At 42.8% G+C, this 23863-nt stretch overlaps 2 protein-coding genes across 2 annotated transcripts; one reads left to right on the top strand and one right to left on the bottom strand.

Moving 5' to 3' along the window:
* Positions 1-12651: 12651 nt before the first annotated feature.
* LOC140128744 (olfactory receptor 11L1-like) lies at positions 12652-17005 on the bottom strand. Its single transcript, XM_072150445.1, has 2 exons — positions 16880-17005; positions 12652-13605 (listed from the first exon to the last, which is right to left on the bottom strand). The coding sequence occupies exons 1-2, from the start codon at positions 17003-17005 to the stop codon at positions 12652-12654; spliced, it is 1080 nt and encodes a 359-aa protein (XP_072006546.1).
* Positions 17006-17154: 149 nt separating this feature from the next.
* LOC140128743 (olfactory receptor 6N1-like) lies at positions 17155-23583 on the top strand. The gene is made up of 3 exons (XM_072150443.1): positions 17155-17237; positions 20531-20579; positions 22645-23583. The coding sequence occupies exons 1-3, from the start codon at positions 17155-17157 to the stop codon at positions 23581-23583; spliced, it is 1071 nt and encodes a 356-aa protein (XP_072006544.1).
* The last annotated feature ends 280 nt before the right edge of the window (positions 23584-23863 follow it).

Raw genomic sequence — 23863 nt, 5'->3', positions numbered from 1 at the left:
ACCATGAGTGGAGGAGATGAGTGGAGGAGAAGAGTGGAAGAGATTAGTGGAGGAGATGATCGCCCTCTACACGTGCTTTGTCAGTGTTACAGTAAATGGTATGAGTGATTAAAACCCCTTGGGGTAAAAGGAGTCTAGGGGGCCTGCATAACCAAAAAAATCTAAAGAAAAGCCTAAAAGTTTAAATCACCCCCACTTTTCTTATATTGTAAATAGAAACAAACATAATCCCAAGAGTCCAGATCTATCAGAATATATAAATGATCATTCCCCTTCGTTTTACAAAAGGTGGTCGAAAGATTGTACAGTTCCCAAAGTGATAACAATGAAAACATCTTCTTGTCCAAAACCAATGACATTGCCGACAGGTCTATACTGTGTAGTATGAAAAAGTATTTGGGGTCCGACTATGGTAGATTGGTGAATTATTTTTTTTTGTACAAAAGGTTTTCAAATCTATAACATAATAAAACTTATATAAATTCTGTGTGGTTGTAGGGAGGAGTCATTTTGACCTGGTGGCTGTAAAAACAGAACCCACAAGAACATGGTCCCGCCCTTCTTTCCACCATTCCCTGATGTTGTTTACGTGACCAAGCTCTCGGGGGCTGTAACGCACACGCTTTAGCACTTGGCTTCTGCAAACCAGCCGGCTGCGCTCTACCAAATGCTAGTGCGCTTGTGCTGCAGCCCCGAGAGCTCGGTGACATCACTGGTTCTTGGGAAGGGGAAAGGTCGGGCGGGTTGTGCTATGGCAGGCATGCTGGAGGTGGGAGTAATTAGAATAATAACAGAGCTCCGAGCCGTCTGTGTGAACTCTTGGCTGTGATGACAACTGATCAGCACTCCATGATAATGTCACAGCAACGCCAATTGGCCATTTAAGATGTTGCCATCCACAAGCAACACATATTAGGTCAGGTTCAAGCACATAACAGATTAACCGCCCCATTGGGTATCAGCACCGATCAGGGCAGTAAAAGTCCGAAATCAGTTGAATAATAAAGATGACATCAGCCGTGTATGGACAGAGCTCAGACCTCTCCATACAACCCCCACTGGGGCAAAAGGTACATAGTATATAACATAGTATACATAGAAATCTGTGAGCCCCCCCGTACTGTACTTCCATGTACCACTTAAAATAGAAATAAATTAGAAATTTAGCAAGATGCCTGTGCCAGAATTCTGGAGTAAAAATATATCTGAAATGTCTTGCACCACAAATATGAATTGTTTCAGACCATTTTTAGGCACTTTTCCGACTTGTATGAAAAAAGGGAGTGGTCTCTGGAAAAGAGGGCGTGATTTCACATGAAAAAGTCCATGAATCATAAGAGTTGATGTGCCAAAACCATGAATCTTTTTGGGCAGCAAACTAGACCAACAATTCATGTCCAGCTACAATCCTGGAACATGAATGCACATATTACAGGCTGCTACTAACAACATACACATTACACATCTCTCTGTGCACAATACATAACACCGGCTGCCGCCATTCCTGCTGGTAGACTCCCTGCCGACACTGCATTGTGTACGGTCTGTGGGACAGTAGATAGTAGGATTCTAGGTTACTTACAGTATCCATAGGTGGATAATTTGATAGAAATGATCATTTATCTTTGCCACTTCATCCTCATCAGGGTGTTGCTGAGCGTTAGTTTTCCTTGCTTCTCTTGTCAGACCTTATCAAATATATGATTTACATCTGTTACAGGGGAATAACCTGAAGATGAATATAGATTTTTTTTCTCTTGGGCTTCCAGGTTGGTCGGCATCAGAGTTATGGATTGTTCAGTTTTCTTCTTCTTGTGACTTTATGTGGGAACCTCCTGATCATCGTCCTGGTGTCCACCAGCAGGAACCTCCACACTCCCATGTACTTCTTCATCTCACAACTGTCCATCAGTGACATCTTATTGAACTCAAACATCGCCCCCATCATGCTCCATCTTATACTAAATAACGGGGGGACCATCACGTTTTTCGGCTGCATCACTCAGTTCTATCTCTTCAGTTCCACAGATACGTTTGAATGTTTCCTCCTGACGGTGATGTCCTATGACAGATACGTGGCCATCTGTAACCCCCTCCATTACTCTACCATCATCACAAGAGTTTATTGGGTAAAACTAACAATTATCTACTCTTGGGTTCTTGGTTTTTCCTTTTTGTTGAGTGACACCTTTTCAACAGCCACTCTGACGTTTTGTGGACCATATATCATTGACCATTTCTTCTGCGATCTGATCCCTCTGATAGAAATTGGTTGTTCATAGTGAACCTGGTGATCTATTTCACAGTTATTCCAATCCTTACAATTCCATGTATAATAATCCTAATATCTTATGCTAATATTATCATCACCGTCCTGAGGATTCCATCCACCACAGGCAGACACAAATCCTTCTCCACCTGCGGCTCCCACCTCATTGTGATCTATGTGATTTACTGGACTCTGTTCAGTGTCGAAGTCTCCACAACAGAAGGACAAACATTGAATCTCAGTAAGATCCTCTCCCTGCTCTATACTGTGCTATATGGGGTGACATTGATTAACCCCATAGTTTTAGAAATAAGGATATTAGAAAAGGTTTAGAATTAAAAATAAATTATAATATTTCATAAATTCACTTTTAGAAAATAATATTTGCTAATGTCACAGATGCGTTAAAAGAATTGGAACGCTTAATTGTTAGACAGACCTTACCATAAGAAACACACCAGATTTAGTCATCCAAAAAATTCTTAGTCAGTCACGCACAAGCACAGCACACATAGCTTTTCTACATGCATACACTCACACACAGCTATGGTACATCCATATACTCACACACAGCTATGGTACATCCATACACTCACACTCAGAGTCAGGCTTCTGGGGTAGTGGACCCGCTGTACCACCACGGAAGATGATGTAAGCCGACACCTGGGACCGGAGTCTAAGTGGCACTCGGTTTTCGCCAATTTCTGTCGCAAAGCCGGTTGGACTTACTATGGCATGGTACCACCAGATCGCTCCACAGGCGTGTCTTTGTCCACGGTGGCAGCCAAGGTAAAGTACATTAGGCAGAACCATGGTTGAGGACAGGCAGGAGGTCGAGACAGGCAGCACAGGATCAACGTCAAAAGCAAAGCAGGAGGTCAGGGCAGCCAAAAAAGGAGTGTAGAAAGGGAACGGAACCAGGGTCACAAAAGGGAATTCCCCAAACAATCCCTAGGCACAAAGGGCAGGTGGCCAGTGCCAATTATTGGCGCTCTGGCCCTGTAAATTTCAGAACGCAGACAAGTGCGCGCCCTGGGGGACACACGGGCCGGAGCAAGGAGATTGTCAGTGGATTGTGGGAAGGTAAGATTGCCATCTGCAGGGGTCCCGAGGCACAGTGAGGGGCACGGGCGCACCTGCGACCCGGGAAATGGGTCGCAGGAGCACCCGTGACACGCAGCTCTGCTACATTCATACACTCACACACATCTCTGCTTTATCCATACACTCACACATCTCACACATAGCCCTGCTACATCCTTACACTCATACACAGCTCTACTACATCCATTCACTCACACACAGCTCTGCTACATCCATATACTCACACACAACTCTGCTACATCCATATAATCACACACAGCTCTGCTACATCCATACACTCACACACAGCTCTGCTACATCCATTCACTCACAGCTTTGGGGCTTCTGTTTTCTGCCCTGGCGTCTCATAGGATGTGTGGAATAATGATAAATAATGTGTTGTTAGCTGGTGGTCATGGAGGGGAGGATCAGATCACATTTTTTTAACATATATTGTTGAATAAAACAGGCAACTAGTTTCATCAGGAAGAGATATATATATATATATATGTGTAAATGTTACCATGGACTGAAATGGAAAGTCTTTAAATGGTGCTGGAAAGATCATCAATGGCAGCAGAAGCACCAACCTGCGGAGCACCGCCATTTTGGGGAGCATCATCACCCCCCGATTACATCATTCGGAGAATTGCACCTCCCCAAAATATCATCACTTAGCTCTGCCAATAGGTAAGTGCCGCTGCTCGGACGATACTCACTGGCTTAGATGTCACTGGTGACTTTGCTGGCGACATTTAAACAGCAGGAATTGCTGCTAGTACTGATCACTGGGGTTACTGGTTGCTGCCTTGGCTCAGTACCAAGCCCAGACCCAAATTAGAATTTCAAAAAACTAATGCTGAATGTACTGAATTTGACAAAAATAATGCATTTGCGCCATTTTCTTGTGGGCTGTTTTTACGGCTTTCTCTGAGTGCTCTGAATGACGTTTCTACTTTATTATTTGGATTTCTCCGATCTTGGGGACACTGAATTAAAATAGGTTTTAAAAGGTTTTAATATATTATAAAAAATAAAACCTTCTGTACAATAAATGTTTTAATTTCACCATCTTCTGATGCAGATAACGTTTTCATACTTTGGTGTACAGAGCTGGGAGAGGTGTCATTTTTGCAGTAGGAGCCGATGTTTTCATTGCTATCATTTTGGGGACTGTTTGACCTTTTAATCGCTTTTTATTTGATTTTATTATATGTTGCAAAATGACAAAAGAGTTGTTTCGGATAATAAAGGCGCTATTCTAAATAAGGCGGTTGAATTCTGGGAAAAAGCGTTATTATATTTTGATCAATCATGACTTTTGGGATGTGGCAATACCTAACAAGTTTGGGATTTCATTTGTTTATTTGTATATCAGTTCTAGGGAAAGGGGGGGGGGGGCAATTCAACTTTTAATTTTTTAAATTATTTTTTTGTTACTTTGTTTTACTACTTTAACCCTAGGTTGTCTGATCAATCCTACCGTATCCCGTAATACAACTGTATTGCAGTATATCAAGAAATTGCTTTAAATTTGCAAAAGTTTGCCACTGACACACTGTTACAAATCTCCAGCAATGACATGTCCTGAAGTCTTATATAGACTCCAGACTGTCATGGCATCTGATCTACGCTCTCAGATGACGTCATAGGGTGCGACAATCCAAGACAATATGGCGGCGCCTATAAGGGAAACTTAACAATGAAAGTGTCTATTTCTATTCTTCCTTGACTTGCCACCTTTCAGCAGGACTCTGTAATAGAGATAAGTTCACCCGTTCAGGTTTACCGAATTTGGTCCAAACCTCAAACATCAAAAGCCTGTTTCGAGTACCGGCACCGATTGCAGTTGTAAAGCTTTACAATGCTTCTGGCAAAGCCACCGGGGGTATTTAGATGCCGTCAGAGTCCAAACCCAAAAACTGAACTTTTGGCTGCAATCCTTTACACCCTACTACTTAGTCCTGACATTTCGCACATAATTTTTAAGATAAATAGTTTAAAATGGCTTTTAGAAACTTGTGTTTCTATTGATACCCTTAAATGCATGAAGAACTTGTTGGGTCTTATACAAGCCTTAATAAAGGCTTCAAGAGTGTCAGGAATAATGGCCCTGGATTCTTAACTGGTGGTAACTATAGATCCTAGATACCCAATAACAATTGACGTCTAGTGGATTTCAAGACAAGGTCACTACCACGAACTCTTTGTTATGTTCTATGAACAACTTTTAAACAATCTTTTTGTGTTATTTTTGACTGTCACACAGTCATTAGAGGCCACAAATGCCATAATGACTGGCTCTGCTAATAGTTAAGCTAAAAGATGTGATGGTAACTCCCACATGATGTTGGAGCCTAATGTCCAGTGCAGAACATTTCTCACACCATCACTCTGCCTCTGCTGCCTTCTTCTGAGTGTGTCCTACTGTCATCCCTTTCCCGTGTAGGTGACACAATACCCACTTTTATTGAAAGTACAATATCAGGCCGACTAATCATTTTACAAATCTCATTTTCAAGATGTTCTGATCCGTTTGCTATAATAAATGATCACTTAAAGGTAACTTGTCATTAACAAACATTAACATCCATGTTTGGTGGTCTGAAATCTTCACATGTCACCAGCATGTGTGTGCTGCCATTTTTCCTCAAAACACCATAGGAGACCATCAATTCACGGAAAAGGTTGCCACCAGCACTTACGTGTCACTGGTGACTTTTACCAGCAATGGGTGAGCCAAAAGCTGAACAAGAACCCAGACTTCTGGTTGAAGTCTGAGTTTGGGACGTGAACCTGCAGTATTTGGCTATTCACTACCTGTCACCAGATGTAACCCCAGTAAACTACTTGCCCCCTCAGGTAGAGTGTGAAATATCCTTCCTAGAAGTCCCTCTTTTATGTGAAAATCTCCTCCAAACTCATGTGAAAATGATCAGAGAAAAGTCATATTTTGTCTGAGACAAGATTAGAGTTTGCAGGGGCAGGAGCACTTCACATGCCTCAGCAGGTCTCTAGTTCTGTAGGACTAAGGAACATACTGGTGATATTAACTTAAGATAAGATGTTCAGGCATTTTGATACACATGTTATTAACACATGATAGGGAGGTTCTGGCTCAGACCAGGGAACGGATACGTAGTCTGGAAACTAAATTAGCAGGTTTTGACTTAACATCACTTGTTCAACCCTTTCAATTACAACTTAAGGAAAATATAGACAAGTTTGAAAAAGAAATTATAGAGGGTAAGAAGCAAAAAATGCGGAGGGATAAGATGGATTTCAACAAGGGCAAGGCATATAGGTGGAACCATAAGGGGAACCGTAGACAACCAACCTCTAGATTTTGGAAACCTACTAACACTACCGAAACAACCACAAGTGATGACTTTTTATCATCCGCCACGAGCGACATGGAATAAAAATCAGACGGGGGAAACTCAGATCTACCAAACCCCAGAAAACGAAATCTACGCAACAAGGAACGCTCCCCGCAATACAAGAAGGGCAAGCCACGACACAAATAATCCCACGGGAGAACCCCGGGTCCTTGGATGGTAATTTACAAATTATCAACTTGTCTAACCATATTCTTTCCCCAGTTGAAAATGAAGTCCTGAAAAAGGGACTCACTTTCTCACCCATGAAAATGTTAAATAAATTTGAGCTAACAAAAGATGTTTTTTTGTTCTGTAGGAGATTGGCATTTAGCACATTTTATCAACAGCCTTCCCTGATGGACTCGGTACCGGTAGAGGACCAACAAACCTTTCGCGACCTTTTGGACCTCCTGAGAGAGAACGAACAGGAGGTCCCCTCTCAGATTACTCCCAATCTCGGTTTGGTCCCAGCTATACAAATGTTTTATCAGAGTGTCTGCAACGAGATTGAACGTTTACCGTCCAATAGAATCAGTGGAGAAAACATGAGCCGAGCAGAACGACAGGCGATACAACAACTGGCCTCAAACCCGAAATTCTTGATCAAGGAGGCTGATAAAGGGGGGAACGTGGTCCTATGGCCCACCGAACTATATCTTACCGAGGCCAAACGCCAACTTTGTAATAGAACTTATTACACCCCCCTTCCTTCAGATCCCACTGAAACATTTTTGAGAAAATTGAACAATCTTTTGGACGCGGCTTTCCATCATGGTATAATCTCGAAAAAGGAATATAACTTCCTTTGTGTAAAGGATCCGGTGGTCCCTACTTTTTACATGTTGCCCAAAGTCCACAAATCCCTGTCCAACCCTCCAGGCAGACCTATCGTCTCAGGGATTGGTGGACTGGGCGAAAAATCATGTATGTATCTGGATTTCTTTCTACAGCCCCTGGTATTTGAATTGAGGTCCTACATTCGCGACTCATCAGACCTGATCCAGAAAACCAGAAACCTACAGATACCTGAAGGTGCATGGATCGTCACACTTGACGTGGAAGCACTCTATACCAGTATAGCACATGAGGATGGCCTGGGGGCTATTGCATATCAACTTGATCGTAAGACTACTGGTGATAGACGGCACGATTCCTTTCTTCTGGACCTCCTGGGGTATGTACTAAAGCACAATTATTTTATCTTTGATGGTACATTCTACAGGCAGACCTCAGGTACGGCGATGGGTGCACGTTGCGCACCCTCCTACGCCAACCTATTTTTGGGTTGGTGGGAGGATGCGCACGTGTACCCAAGGGCCGATTTTTTACGCTGTGTGGTGGGCTGGTTTCGGTTTATCGATGACGTCCTTCTGATATGGGATGGCCCCCTTGCTTCATGCCAGGAGTTCATCCAGTCGCTCAATCGGAATTCATGGAACATTGTACTAACCTCCCATTTTTCACAGACTTCTGCAAGTTTTCTGGATCTGATGGTTTCGGTGGAGAATGGCGCTTTATCAACTAACTTGTATCGGAAAGAGACAGCTACCAACAGCTTATTGCACTACAATAGCTTCCATCCGGGACATCTCAAAACCGGGATCCCGGTTGGACAATTTGTGCGATTAAGGAGGAATTGCACCAAAGATGAAGACTTTCGGAATAATGCTATTGAACTCACCCAACGTTTTCGACAGAGGGGCTACCCTAGGAAACCTCTTTCTCGAGCCTATACCTGGGCATTGAAGTCCAACAGGGAAGATCTATTCTCACCTCGAGGTCGCCAAAGGGAACACAAACCAGGTATAGTGACAACGTTCAATAATCAATCGTCGGATCTTTATAACATCTTGCAAAAACATTGGAACATCCTGTTGGCAGAACCAAAATTAAAACAGGTTGTGACCAACAAGCCAAGGCTAATAGCGAGGAGGGCACAAAACCTAAAGGACAGACTAACTCGCAGCCACTTCAAACGACCCACTACTCCAATTGGAACTGGGTTGAGGCAAAAGGGTTCTTTTCCATGTGGTGAATGCTCCATCTGTCCCCTTATGCAGGTCTCCAAGAACCATCTGACCGTCCCTGGCCATGATACAATCTTTCTACATTCCTACATTAACTGTAAATCAAGAAACGTAATCTATGCATTAATCTGCCCCTGTGAGAAGATTTATGTGGGCCAAACGACCCAGGAGCTCAGGAGGAGGATCCAGCAACATTTGTCTACCATCACCCATGCTGAATCCAGTTTCTCACAAGGCAAGACCCTATCCACCGTTGCTATGCATTTTCGCCTACATCATGCAAGTAGGACACATGGCCTCAGAGTTGTTGCTCTCGACATGATCCGTCCATCGATACGGGGTGGCAACATCACACTTGAGCTTCTACGCAAGGAAGCTTGGTGGATTTACAAGCTTGGTACTTTGGCACCCAATGGCATTAACGAGGATCTTTTATTTACAGGCTTTTACAAGCAAAAATGAGGATCACTTGCACTCTGATTGTTTCGTCATTAAAAGCCTGGTCACTTTAACAATCTTTCATTCACTATCCTCGGATTTCTCCAAGATCATGTTGAGAACAAACCAACAACAATCAAAAAAACCTTCCTCGAAACTCTGATACTCACCTGCGAAGTCTCAATACATTTGAGACGCGGACCTCTCCTCAATGTTTAAATTGTGTTTTATTGTTGTCCGGTGGCCAGCCTGTTTCCATTTCACATGAGGACTGACTGACACTCTGTTAGACCAAATCGTCTCTGATATACCAAATGATTTATATATTCATTGATTGTATGTGATATTAATATTTAGCACTTGCTTTTGATATTTACTTTCCGACCAGATATTTCTTCATTGAAAGGAATTTTTTGGCATCTGTGTTTATGTGTGAGGGTCCCCCCCCACAACCCTACTTATAAGACTACACTAGGGGTCGTACACTAGGGGCCGTAATTTCTGGTGCTTCTTGTGAATGCTGTAAGCTGCGCCCCTTTTCTACTGCTCGACATATCTCTTTTTCAATACCCCCGTTGGGTTTTGCTTTTGTGGTCGCCGAACATGGATCTCTGTCTGTAACGTCTGTTCCTTTATATGGTACTATTTTCATAGTTCGACATTGTTTGAGGGGTACATGTTCTATGCACGCTGTGGGTTCTAATAAAATGCGTTTCATATATTTATCTATCTATTCATTACACCTATTTTACTATATGTAGGTTTCATGCCACCACGCTTTGGCACTTTGGAATTTATGTAAGGCGCCGTTAATTCACGGATACTCTATAACTATTTATTCTGATCCTGTATATATTTTTTTATTTCTCTTAATTGGTGAGGCACTATTTTAGTGTATCTCACAATTTGATCTTCTGATCAATTACGTGGCACTGATCATTTTATTCTGTGGCGTTTACACCTTACTCTCGTACACAATGCACAAAGCCACTACCCAGCAGTTTCTTTCGCGCAACTAAAATTGGGCGCATGTGCAGTAAATACTCCGTGTGACAGATTTGGGGCGCATGCGCCACAATAACCTATCGCGGCCTGACTTGTGCGCACGCGCACTTCTAGCCTGAGTCATCCACAAGCGCCGCCCCGGCACTACCGCCGATCTGACCGCAACTATGCACAGGTGAGGATCGCCGCTCTGGTAGGTGGGGGGACCCCTCGATATACACATAAAAGGATTCCATGTGAACTCTGGGCTTCATTCCCCTGATGAAGTCACCTTGAGTGACGGAACGCGTGGGGTGGTAATGCCTATACCCTGGTTTGCTCTGTTGTGAGCTCTTGTTCAGTAGCCATGACTGTTTTCTGACTTTGATGTTTGTACTTTTATAGTGTCCATCTTATCCTGGTTACTTTGATTTATACTGCATTGTCTTTTGATATGTATTGACTGCACATATACTGTCTACTGGTTTAATATGTGATAACCATTGTTGAGCTCACACTGCCTTGATTTGTGCAATCAGAGGTTGAGTGTTGGTGACTTTACCCTACTCACCACACCGAGTTTTGAGTGTCTTAGCACACTTTTTTAAGTGATTTTATATTGTGTGTCTGGTCTTTTTGTAATTAATAAAGGTTATTCTTAATTTACCGTTGGGTTATTATGGCACATCTTTTCTGGGAAATTATGAGTTGTTAACAGTGTCCATATACCCACTCTTTTGATATTTCGCTGTGCAGGATCCCTCATTTGCTCAGATACATTAACTTAAGATAAGATCTCATCCGTGAGATCACATTAGGAATGTGGAATATTTGAAGAAATGGGCCGGCATCTTGGATAAAATTCTTTATTTCTTCAATGTAAAACAGAGGGCATCATAGTATGTGCATAAGGAGTAGTGTCCGATAGACTCACGTTTCAAAAGAAAGTCTTTGTCAAGCTCTAATTCTAACACCTCCTTTCCCCCTTTAAAAACAAACAATCATGTGACCATCCCACCACTATTTAAAAAAATATAACCATTTATAGACACTTTAAGAATATAATACACAATGGGGCAGATTTATCAAGCTGTCTGAAATTCAGAATATTTCTAGTTATCCATGGCAACCAATCACAGCTCAACTTTCATTTTACCAGTGCTCATGAATATTTTAAAGGGGAGCTGTGATTTGTTGCCATGGGCAACAAGAAATATTCTGACTTTCAGACAGCTTGGTAAATCTGCTCCAATATGTTAGCAGAAGGATCTAAAAATGAAATGCTGCATCTTAAAAGTAACATATAGCTCAAAAAGTACATAAGAAATTCAAAAGCAGTGGATAAGATCCGGTCTCAAATGAATATCCATGGGGTGACGTGTTTGTAATAATAATATCTAACATGATTCTCAAAATAATTTTTTCACATGATCACCACCTCTTCTAGATCTTGAGATATTGGGATACATTTAGTTACCCGTCCGGGGGAGTTCCCCGATGTGCATTGTCTGTGTATAATGAACTCTGCCCGATTCACTAAGGTCATCCGCCGAAGTTCACCTTCTTCTTCCCAGTGTATGTAAGTGCATTGGTTGCGACACAATTTTAATCTTAAATTCCGCACTCAGTCCGAATCAGTCAGTTCGTCCGATGACACCAACCCCCCCCATTTCTGTCGCATGAAATCCAATCGTGTGTGACACAATCCCCTCCTAAATACCTGTCCCAGCGGCGCAAATCCTGAATACCATGAACAGTCCGATGGAAATGAGATCCGCGGACCCTCATCAAATAAGCCTCATTATGTTGGTGGTTCTATAAGCATTCAGTTAAAAAAAGGCTAGAATTGGAATTTTTATTTCCGGTTTCATTCCCAATTATGTGCTTAACTGCATTTTTCTCCAGATCTCTAGATTATAGAACCACAAACAGGCAGAAACTCTGAAATTAGATACTTATCATTAATATGATACCAAATTAATGTTTTGAGGTAATATAGAACCAAATATGGGGGAGTCTGAAGTGAAACTCCCCCTGAAGCATCTAGCCTTTTCAGGCAAATATGACTCTTCTCAGCTTATATTCACATGACTATGTAGGTAATTATTTTATAGGTGAATGGGTGAAACTTCACAAGAGGGAATTCTAGAAAGGACTTTTCATCCCCTACCTAAGAGGGCTAGTAGTTTAATGGGGTAAAATCTGGTGAAAGGTTCCCTTTAAGGGGAGGGTGACCATATATTCAGCAGAGTGCAAGTAATTAAGTAGAAATTCTACTCAGGAAGTCCAGGCAGTTGATTTTAACACCTTAATATTTTGGATTGCTGTCCTCAAGAACTGACCATTGATTCCCTGCAAAAATACTTCCTCCCTTTTGTGAATACCCAATGATAATCCATGTTAGCAAATCTCTCATCAGTTGTTGTGATATTGTACTTACAAAAGGTGGAATAGGGTAGGAACCTAATTGTCACTGATGACTCCTCTGAATGTTACATAAGTCCCTCACAATGTTTTCAACCACGTTTTGCAAGTCTTTGTTTCGAAGACTATATATAATTGGGTTCATCAATGGAGTCACCACAGTGTACAGCAAGGACAGGTACTTGGTGATGGTCCCGGAGTTATTTCTGTCTGGAACCAAGTAAACACACAGAAGGGTCCCATAATACATGGACACGACAAGTAGGTGGGAGCTGCAGGTGGAGAAAGCCTTCTGCCTCCCGGTGATGGACAAGATCTGCAAAATTGTGAAAATTATAAAAATGTATGAAATAATGATAATAAAGAAAGGGATGACCACCAGCAGAGCGCTCAGCAATGTAACCTCTAGCTCCACCACAGTGATATCCGAACACGAAAGCTGAAGAATGGGATCAAGGTCGCAGAAGAAGTGATCGATTCTGTTGGGTCCACAGAAGTTGAGTGTGGTTATTGTTATGGTGTGAATTAGCACAACGCAAATGCTCAATGTCCAAGTAACCGTGACCGTCGTAAGGCAGAACTGGTGATTTACCATAGACGTGTAGTGCAGCGGCCGGCAGATGGCCAGATATCTGTCATAACACATCACGGTTAGAAGGAGACAATCAGCGGTCTCAGCGACATCAAAGAAGTAAAACTGAGCGAGGCAGTCTCCAAAAGACATTACGTCGTCCTTAACAACAAGAGCTTGGAGAATATTAGGAAGGATATCCGTCGCAAGGATGATGTCTGACAACGAGAGATGTGTGAGGAAGAAGTACATGGGCGAGTGGAGGGATCTGCTGTAAGACACCACAACGATGATCAGGAGGTTCCCAAAGATGGTCACACAATAAACCACAAAGAACAGGGAGAAGACAACAAATGTTATTCTATGGGTGTCCTGAAACCCTAGGAGATGGATCACAACTACGGTGCTCCGATTTATTCCCTGCATTATCTAAAGAGAAAAGGAAAAATTATTCAGTCAATAATTATTCAGTCTAAATCCCACATTGGTGGCAAATCTCTCCCTAACTAGTTACTGATTCCAGGACTTTTATAGAGATATGATACAACTTTATTGATCCCGAAGGAAAGTCACAACAGAGAAGAGAAAAAAGGGGAAAATGAGCACATACATCAATAGAGGCAGGAGGTGGGTGGTTGTCAGGAGTGAGCATATATGGGAGTATATGGGAGGGCTAGTTCATAGTTTTCCAGGTGCCCAGAATTTGGTTAAAGAGTTTGGGGATGAAGGAGTTGTGGCCTCTCATAGTTCAGCAGCACATCTGTCGGTAGCGATCACGGATGGAGCTCCATTGCCGTTGTAATGTCAGGAGCATTGGGTGCTGTTTGGTCATTGAGATGTGCCTAAACTGAGGTGTCTGTCCTCCCATACATGAGTGATTGAGCTCAGAGGTACGATAGTTGTGCTCTTTGCCCTTTGAATAACCTTTTATGGGCTACAGGATTTATGGGACCTTTAGTTTATTGTACTTCTATAGGCTTTCAATGACATTTTGGAATGATCAATTGATTTCTGTATTTTTAATGTACAGAAATATCAGGGACCTTCGCTTCCAGGTAAGAATATCACATATGGAGTGTGGTGGAGCCTGAGCTGCAGTGTATCAAAGTTACTGTTTCTACTCACTGTCATGTGGGTTCGAAGGAAGGTGCTAGCGTGATACCCCTATAAAATGGCTTCCTGTTACACCCGTTTTTTTCCTTTCCACTCAGCAACTAAAAATAAAGACAATTGGAAATCCTGAATGAAGTACAGTATAGAGAAAGCATAACGTGTGAAAAACTTTGATTATCCAACCCATCCCTAAAGTCACTATAAGCAAAAAAGCAAAACAAGGAAGAAAAAATTATATTTTTAAAAAAATCTTTATCTCCTTTCGTCAAAATTCAAAAACATTGAATGATACAAAATATCCTAAACAACATTGAAATAGATAAATAAAAGAAATATTGTTTCCAGACCAAAAACAACTTGATACCAAACATCTTCTTTCCAATATTTTTGGTGACTTTTACCTCCTTTGAAAAGTCTTGATACAGTAGATGAAAAATACCCAGTCCTCCTCGTTAGGATTGTGAACTCTTTGGATTTTTTGTGAATGGTTTTGTATCTTTGTATAATTTCTGTCTGCTTGATACACCAAGAAATGTTGTAGACTGTCCCGATGTGCCGCTATTTATGTATCCTGGGCACAACTGGGAACATAACATTAAGCAACTCATCGGGGAATCTCTTGTATTTCATGAACAAAGCCTAAAATATCTCTTCTATTTATCTATTTCTGCTCATCAGATGATTGTTTTTTAGGATTCCTATATACACAACAATAGAAGAAGACTCCAACAACATGTGGGACCAAATAAAGGAGAATTCTGGAGACCTGGTGTGACATTGTATAATGTAAATATGTATCCACAAGGAATATTTTGACTCTTGACATTTTTTTTTTTTTAAAGTGAGGACTAGAAATGAACAGATCGTTTTTGACTTTGTTCTGAACTTCAGACAAAGTTTGATTTGTCATAAATATGAACTTCATGGTGATTTGTGGTAACACGGTATTTCCTAAATTAAACTGATTAAAGTATAAAAAAGCAGAAGTTTAGATTTTTTCCTCCCCGACTTCATAAATCTGTTTTATAAAAACTTCCTAAAAACGTAACATTTTTCCGTGTATGGAGATGTATGAGGGTTAGTTTTCTCCATTCAAAATTCTCCTTCCTAGTTATGATATTTAATATTCCTTGTCTTGTACTGGGAAATCATCACTCATAACTTGGATGTAAGGTTCCTAAAGGTGCTGTGCTGTGATCACTGATCATGACTAAGACGCCCAAGCATCGAAAAGCGTCGATATTTTAAAGGCTGTAACTACATGTTGTTCTGGAGATGTGAATAAAGAGAAAGAAATTCATCCAAATCAAACCTGGTGGCTTTATGTGATTGCCGAGATTCCTTGCACATTTTCCTGTTTTGGGACCTTGCGGTGGTCTTTCTTATATCGTGCACCAAGGCTGATACCAGAGGACATTGGACCATCACACTGTGGGGTGAGCTGCACACGCACCTACTGGGGTGCTACATGTATATGTTTCACATTGTTGACTGGTGTCTTCAGCATGACATTTTTTTGACAGAATGCAGAAGATACAACACGTGTCATCTGCACACTTCGCCACCAGTCCATATATCATGGCCAAAGCTTTAACAATCTGAGCAGCTTCGGCTTGGCCAGGCACCTATAGAGTATACATGAGCTGAAATGGCTGAGACACCAAAAATACTTGAGCCTCCACCTGCTGCTTCAGTTGACTCAGTCTGTACCACCGCCTTCCAAGTCACAAGTCCGCCTCTCTCCTTGCAAATGGAGGATGTGATACCATGACCAGCACCACAGTAACCGTAAACAAGCTTATCCACACCACCTGTTCAGCTCTCCATCTCCCTAATAATGGAGAGAAAGCAAAGCAAGTTTTGCCATTGTATTCAAAAGCTCTGGTCCTGAAAAGGAGCATTTCCAAATTGCTGGCCTTTGAAATGCTCCCATTCAGGCTGATACAGCATCAAGTTCCCAGATGCCACTACTATTCCCATTATGGAGTCCCAGCCCTGCACAACAGTTTGTGGACGACATCAAATAGCCCTGCACAATGTCATTAGTACCGAGGTGCACCTCATTACTGACACATTGACCAGCAAGTATGGGCTAGGACATTACAGGAGGCAGGAGGTGCTTTGGCTGACATTCTGCACCCACCCTTTATTGCCAGAAATCACTCATTGCCTCCTCCACCTACTCAGCTTCCTCCATCCCTGCTTCCTCATCACGTCAGTGCAGTGCCAACACCAAAACTTTTAACACTTATGCCAAAACTGCAGCAGCCTGTAGTAAAACTCATTTGTCTGAGTGAAAGATTAAAAACCAACAGAGACCTGTGGACTGGGTTCCAAGAGCAGATGAGTGGTTGCGGCCACTGAACCTTAAGCCCAGGAAGGTGTTGTGAGACAGTGACCAGGACTTTGTAAAAGAAGCCAAGTTGACATACGTCCCATTTATTCCACATGTGCTCTTGCCAATTATATAGCCCTGACAGTACTGCTACTTGAGGTCCGTGTGGTGTGTTCACATTTTCAGCATTCATGCCATGCTGCTGCACTGCAGAGGAACTTTTGCCTAGTACAAACTGGGTGGAATTCCACTTACATTTGTTGGAAAGGATGTCAGCAGCAGAAGGCTGTTGTGGAATACCAGCTCCAGAATGTCTTGATGAGTAGAAGTAATGACCAGCATCACTACCAATTGTTTGAACTTCTTCAAATACGCCACCATTATGGTCAGTGCTGATGACATCATCATCAGCTCTACCATCCCCCTCTTTAGCATGTTTAAAAAGGCTTTCCGGCCTAAATTGGGGATGTAATGGTGGAATACGAGGATGAAGAGGAGGAACAGGGGCCAGGACACAAAAGACTAGCACGATGGAAACCCAGACCAGTAGTCTGCTACTGTCCAGTACTGCCAGGAAAAAATGTAAGAAGCAGGACAATGAGGACAAGAAGGGGTAAGAGTTAGGTGACATTCAGAGCAGCCCACAGATGTCATCAGAGCAAGGCTGGAAAGATGCAGAGGAGGAGGAAACACCACCCACCAAACCAGCTTGTCCTTGCCTCTGGGCAATGTCCCAAGTGCCTGTGGACAGCCTAACATCCTTCATTCCAATGCTAGAGCATGAGACTAAATTAATCGCACTTTGGTGCAGGCACTACTAGTCAATTTCTCGTGTGACATTGAGAGCGCAGCATGATGAGGAAGAGGACTAATTTAACAAACCAGAAGGAAGACTGTCTTGGTCATAATATGGAACTTTATGTTGACTTCGGCTCCACCTCATTGGATAGGGCACATAGGAGAAAGAATGTGACATGGTGGCGGATTATCTGTCCACACATGTCCTGAAGGAAGGGCTCTCCCCTTTCAATTTCTGAGTGGGAATATTGGACACGTGGCCTGGGCTTGCCCTCTATGCCTTGCAGGTGCAGTCCTGCCCTACAACAAGAGTCCTGTTAGCGCGTGTGTTCAGCACAGCCTATGGTGCAATCACCAACAAGAGGATCCACCTCTCCACAGCCAACATAAGTGTCCTAACATTTATTATTTTAAAAAAGCATGGATCCCACACCACTTAGTTTTAACAACTTGGTTCCACATTCCGGGAACATCTGCTTCAAATTCTAACTTAACATTGTCACGATCAGGGGTAGTGGATCTTTTGAAGCACCGAAGACAATGAGACAAGCCAACACCTGGGACCGGAGGCTAAGTGGTACCTGATTTTCACCAGAGCATGCCGCAAAGGAGGATGGTCTTGCTGCAGTGTGGTACCATCAGGTCATTCCACAGACGTGCCTTTTCCGCGGTGGCAGCCAAGGTCGAGGTACAGAAACGGCAGACAATCTCATAGTTGGGGACAAGCAGGAGGTCAAGACGGGCAGCACAGTATCATATGAATACCAACGAAAGATATCCCAGTACCTTATGTACTCGTCCTACTACTAACAAATAAACAAGCAATACCAATGGGAGTATATAGGATGCCACAGTAACTAAATAAATAATAAATCATGTAATTACATACTCGATTCAAAATTCCAATGTATCTTTATTTAATCGGCCATCAAAAAAACATCAAAAAACGGTTAAAAAACACACACATAAAAACCACAAAAGATGTGGCGGTGGTCATAAATAATGCAGTATATGTTAAATACATCCAGAATAACAAACACCAGTATGCACAACATCAGGCTATAACCAAAAGTATTACCCACCAGGGTGTAGTAAGTAGCCAACAATTGTAAAGGTAGTAATTCTGACCACCGCCACAGCACCCCGACGCGCGTTTCGCCGTCGCTTCCTCTAGGGGTGCACAGTATCATAGTCAGGGATGTAGCAATAGGTCAAGGCAGGCAGCAAAGGAGCATAGTTAGGAACGGAAATGGGATCACAACGGGAAATCCCAATAACAGCGCAAGGCATCAGACAAAGCATTCTCTAAGGCAAAAGGCTTGAAGATCAGGCAAGGTGTGCAGGAAGAGGCAGGCTAATATGGAATTCTGAAAATGGCCACCGCCAATTAATGGCACCCTGGCCCTTTAATCTAGAGAAGTCGGGAATACGCACGTACAGTGGAGGGAGCCGAGACAGAAGCCGGGACAGATAACATGCTCTGGTGATACACCAGTGGTGACAGAGGGTTACAGGTGAGCCCACGACCCGTGATATGGGTTGTGGGACCATCCGTGACAATACCCCCCTCCCTTGGCCTCCCCCTCTACTTGGGCTGGAGGAATCTCTGCAGTAGATCATGGTCCAGGATATTGTCCTCTGGCTCCCAAGACCTCTCCTACGTCCCGAACCCCTTCCTGTCAACCAAAAAGAACCACCTCCCCCTCACCGTCTTCATGTCAAGGAACATCTTTACCTCAGGAGCAGGGGGAGGTACTTGCCAGGAGAAGCGGTTAAGGATGATGCTTGATCAGAGAGACATGAAAGGAGTTTGGGATTTGCATGGTGGGAGGAAGATGCAGCTTGTAGGACACCGGATTGATGTGACTCAACACCTCGAAAGGACCCAGGAATCGTAGACCAAGCTTGTATCCAGGTATCTTCAGCCGGATGTATCTTGTGGTTAACCAGACCTTGTCACCAGGAGAGAAGACAGGAGGAGGCCTGCTTCTTGTCAGCCTCGAGTTTGGTTCAGGCAGAAGCCTGTAACAAGGAAAGGCGAGTTTGCTCCCAGAAGGACTTTAAATCTTGTACCAACTCCTCAACAGCAGGGATGTCCGAAGACACAGACAGAGGAAGAGGAGGGCATACATGCAGTCCATAATTTATAAAAAATAGAGGAGAACCTGCGGATGCTGAGTCCTGATGGGCAGAAAAAAATGGCGGCAATAGCAACCCAGGGTCTCATTAACTCTTTATACCTGACCATTAAACTGGAGATGATTGGCAGAAGAAAAGTTCAATTTCACTTGAAGTTGGTTGCACAGAGATTGCCAGAGCAAACTGAACCCCTTGGTCAGAGATGATGTGCTGGGGGAGTCTATGAAGTCGGAAGATGTGAAGTAAGAACTGGCTGGCAAGACATGGAGCAGATGGCAGACCTGGCAGAGGAACAAAATGGCCAATTTTTGAAAAACATTTAGTTACCACACAGATGGCGGTATTGCCTGATGAAGGCGGCAGGTCTGTGATAAAGTCCATTGCCATGTGAGTCCACAAGCAGCTGGGTACCGGCAATGGTAGAAGACGACCAGCAGGTTTGAGACATGATGGCTTATTCCGGGCACAGGAAGCACAGAAACCCACAAAGTCCCGAACATCCTTGGCCAGATCTGGCCTCCAGTAGAATTGGAAATGAGGGCGAGAGAGCGCTGCACCCCAGAATGCCCTGCCACACACGAGCGATGTCCCCAAATCAGAATTTTCCTCCACAGAGCAGGTCGTACATGGGTCTTGTGAGGGGGTAGTTGTCGAAGATCCATGGGCACGGTCAGTACCATTACTCAGGTGGGATCAGTTCTTCCCCAATGACATCCAAGGCATGAAAGAGGGTGTCAGCCTTGATGTTCTTCTCAGTCGGGCGGAAATGTATAAGGAAATTAAAATGGAAAAAGAAAAGTGACCAACGGGCTTGGCATGGATTGAGTTGCTGTGCAGCCTGGAAATAGAGGAGGTTCTTATGATTTGGGGAGAAGCAGACCGGAAAATTAACTCCCTCCAGAAGGTAACGCTAGGCAAGTTTTATCGCCAATAGTTCCTGATCTCCGATGGAGTAATTCCTGTCTTTAGAGGAGAAGTAAAGAAAAGAAACCGCATGCGGCCTTTAGGACCTTTCCAGGTAAGCACTGCTCCTGCTCCTACTGAGGAGGCATCAACCTCTAGATGGAAATGCTCAAGGCAAGAATACCAGAATGTTTTCCAGATAGACAACAACACAGGACTATAGCAAGTCTCTAAATATGTTGTTAACAAATTCCTGGAAGACGGATGGTGCGTTACAGAGTCCAAATGGCATCACCAGGTATTTGAAGTGTCCATCACAAGTATTAAAAGTGGTCTTCCACTCATCTCCCTCGCGGATATGAATGAGGTTGTAGGCCCCTTGAAGATCCAGTTAGGAGAAGATCCTGGCACCATTAAGATGGCCAAACAGCTCTGTAATTAATGGCAACGGTGGTGGTTTTTAACTGAGTGACCCGTCGCTTTTGGTCACAAAGAAGAACCCGGCACCAGCCTGAGAAAAGGATTTGCCCTGTTATTACCACCATTTTTCAGCCTTCTAGCCCTTACTAACCCCATTTTACATTCATTATTGGTGTTAAAATCTAGGTAGCATTGACTTCAATGTGGTGCTTGGCTGGGTCAAAGTTTGGTCTGAAGTCCGGATTGAACCTGTCGAACCTGAATTTTGACCAATCTGCTCATCTCTTTTTCTGAAAAATTGTGACTTAGACCAAAATATAACTACGTTTTATTATAATTTAATGTTGGAATCCATGTTGTTATTAAGGGTTCACTTACTTTTGCTTGCAATTGTACAGTATCATAAGATATAGTAAATATATTCATGCTGTTTGTTATCTGGAGTCCGTCAGTGGAACGCACCATAGGAGACAATACCGAAAATCTCCATAGACTATAGTATAAGGCTTCCATATCAGGTATATATACAGCACATGCAGCAGTATATGGCTCCATTCATATGAATTACAGACCTCGAGAGCTTGCTGTAACGTGATATCTTCTCACAGAACACGACTAGCACCATGAATGGAGCCGATGAAGCACCTTTGTCAAAGGATTGTTAATGCATTAAGTTAAACTTTGCTGCTTCTGTACAATATTTTATTCTATGGTTTTGTAGTAAAATCTTCACACAGACAGTATCAGGGACCTATGTAAGGTTTGATTGTCCGTATTTAGTTTGGGACCTATTTTATCAAATAACATCTTGCATAGATGAGCACTTGAAGACAACACATATATAGTATTTGTAGAAGTTAGAATCTCAATTCTTCTCATTTTAACACAAAACTGTCTAGTGAATTTTGTGAAAAAAAAAGAATGAACAGAGTAACATTTGACATTCGATCTACTGTGGAAGTGCACCACCCAAAGCATCAAAAGGTCAGTAATCTTCCATTCTATGAAACATGTATGTAAATGGAGCCAACAGTCAATGGGGCAGATTTACTTACCCGGCCCATTCGCGATCCAGCGGCACCTTCTCTGCGGTGGATTCGGATCCGGTCGGGATTCACTAAGGCAGTTCCTCCGCCGTCCACCAGGTGGCGCTGCTGCGCTGAAGAGCATCGGAACGCACTTGAATACACCGAGGCCGGCTGAGTGAAGGTAAGTGCAAGCTCCGCAACAGATTTTCCGTTTTTAAATGCGGCAGTTTTTCCGAATACGTCGGGTTTTAGTTCAGCCACGCCCCCCGGATTTCCGTCGTGCGCATGCCGGCGCCGATGCGCCAAAATCCGATTGCGTGCGCCAAAAACCTGGGGCAATACAGGGAAAATCGGCGCAAATTGGAAATATTCCGGTAACACGTATGGAAAACCCAAATCGGGCCCTTAGTAAATGACCCCCATTGTCTACAATAAGAGTCCATATATGTGTTCCAGGTAGGGATGAGAGGGTTCGGGTCCCTGTACATGGACTTCCGCCAGAAGCTTAGCCCCCCCACAGCTAACATTGGTGATCGGTTCTAGCAATGATTGCAGGGCTGATGGTTTGGGTTCTAGTTCCTGAACCAAACATTTTTTCAAGGTATAGTTGACCCCACCAAACCCAAACCCTATTGGGTCCGCTCATTCTTAGTCGTAACATGTTTGTATTTTATGTTACATTGATGTAATTTGCAAAATAAATTAAAAATATTTTTTTTATATTTCTAAAAGGAAAATAACTGGACTACGGTTATAGAATTTTTCCTCTTAGGATTTCGGTGCAGCCAAAGTATAAGAATTTTCCTGTTCTGTCTTCTCCTGGCCATCTATTGTGGCACAATATGTGGGAACCTCCTGATCATCATCCTGGTGTCCACCAGCAGGAGCCTCCACACTCCCATGTACTTCTTCATCTCACAACTGTCCATCAGTGACATTGTATTATCTACAGATATTGCTCCCAATTTTCTCCATGTTGTATTGAATGAAGGGGGAAAAATTTCTTTTATTGGCTGTTTGACGCAGTTTTCTTTTTTCTGCACCTCCATAGCATATGAATGTCTTCTCCTCGCAGTGATGTCCTATGACAGATATTTGGCCATCTGTAACCCCCTCCGTTATGTTTCTATCATGACTGGGGCATGTTGTGTGAAGTTGACCATCATCTGTTGGGTGATCAGTCTTTCAATAATATTGATTGATGTTTTAAAAATATCAAGGATAGATTTTTGTGGACCAAATATTATGAACCATTTTTTCTGTGATCTTCTTCCATTACTGGAACTTTCCTGTTCTGATACTTCTGCTGTTGAGTTACAAATCATGTTATTTAGTATTCCTTCAGCTATCATACCTATGATGATAATAATTCCATCATATTCCAAAATTGTATTCACTATATTAAAAATCTCATCTAATATCAGTAGACAGAAAGCCTTCTCCACCTGCAGCTCCCACCTCATTGTGGTCTCCATATTCTACTGGACCATGTTCTGTGTTTATGTCTTCCCAACAAAGGGACAAACTTTGACCATCAGTAAGATCCTGTCCCTGCTTTATACTGTGGTTAGTCCTCTAATCAACCCCATAATCTACAGTCTGAGGAACAAGGACATCCAGAAAGCTGTACAGGAGACATTGACTATACACAAAGCTCATCACTATCCATAAAAGCTTCGTAATTTAACAGTTCAGTGTGTGGGCTTTGCTGAGTCTAGACAAACTCTGTAGGGGACTATCACTACCTGCACACCATTGATGTTCCAGCACAGGATCACCAGGCCGCTGGCTCAATTCTCTGTACGTCGCTTGATTGAGCACCGTATATAAGAAACTGAGATAACAGAAGTGGTACATATCACTTTTGTCTTTTCTTCAGGGTCCCTTGCAGCTGTGGCTTCAAAAATGTTATGGTGCAGGGTTTTGCACCAATTAAAATTTCCAGTGAGTT

The sequence above is a fragment of the Engystomops pustulosus genome, chromosome 4 (assembly GCF_040894005.1).
Source record: "Engystomops pustulosus chromosome 4, aEngPut4.maternal, whole genome shotgun sequence".
NCBI classification, from domain to species: Eukaryota; Metazoa; Chordata; class Amphibia; order Anura; family Leptodactylidae; genus Engystomops; species Engystomops pustulosus.
Note: the sequence above shows the minus strand (reverse complement) of the source record. Positions and strands in the feature narration are given on the sequence as shown.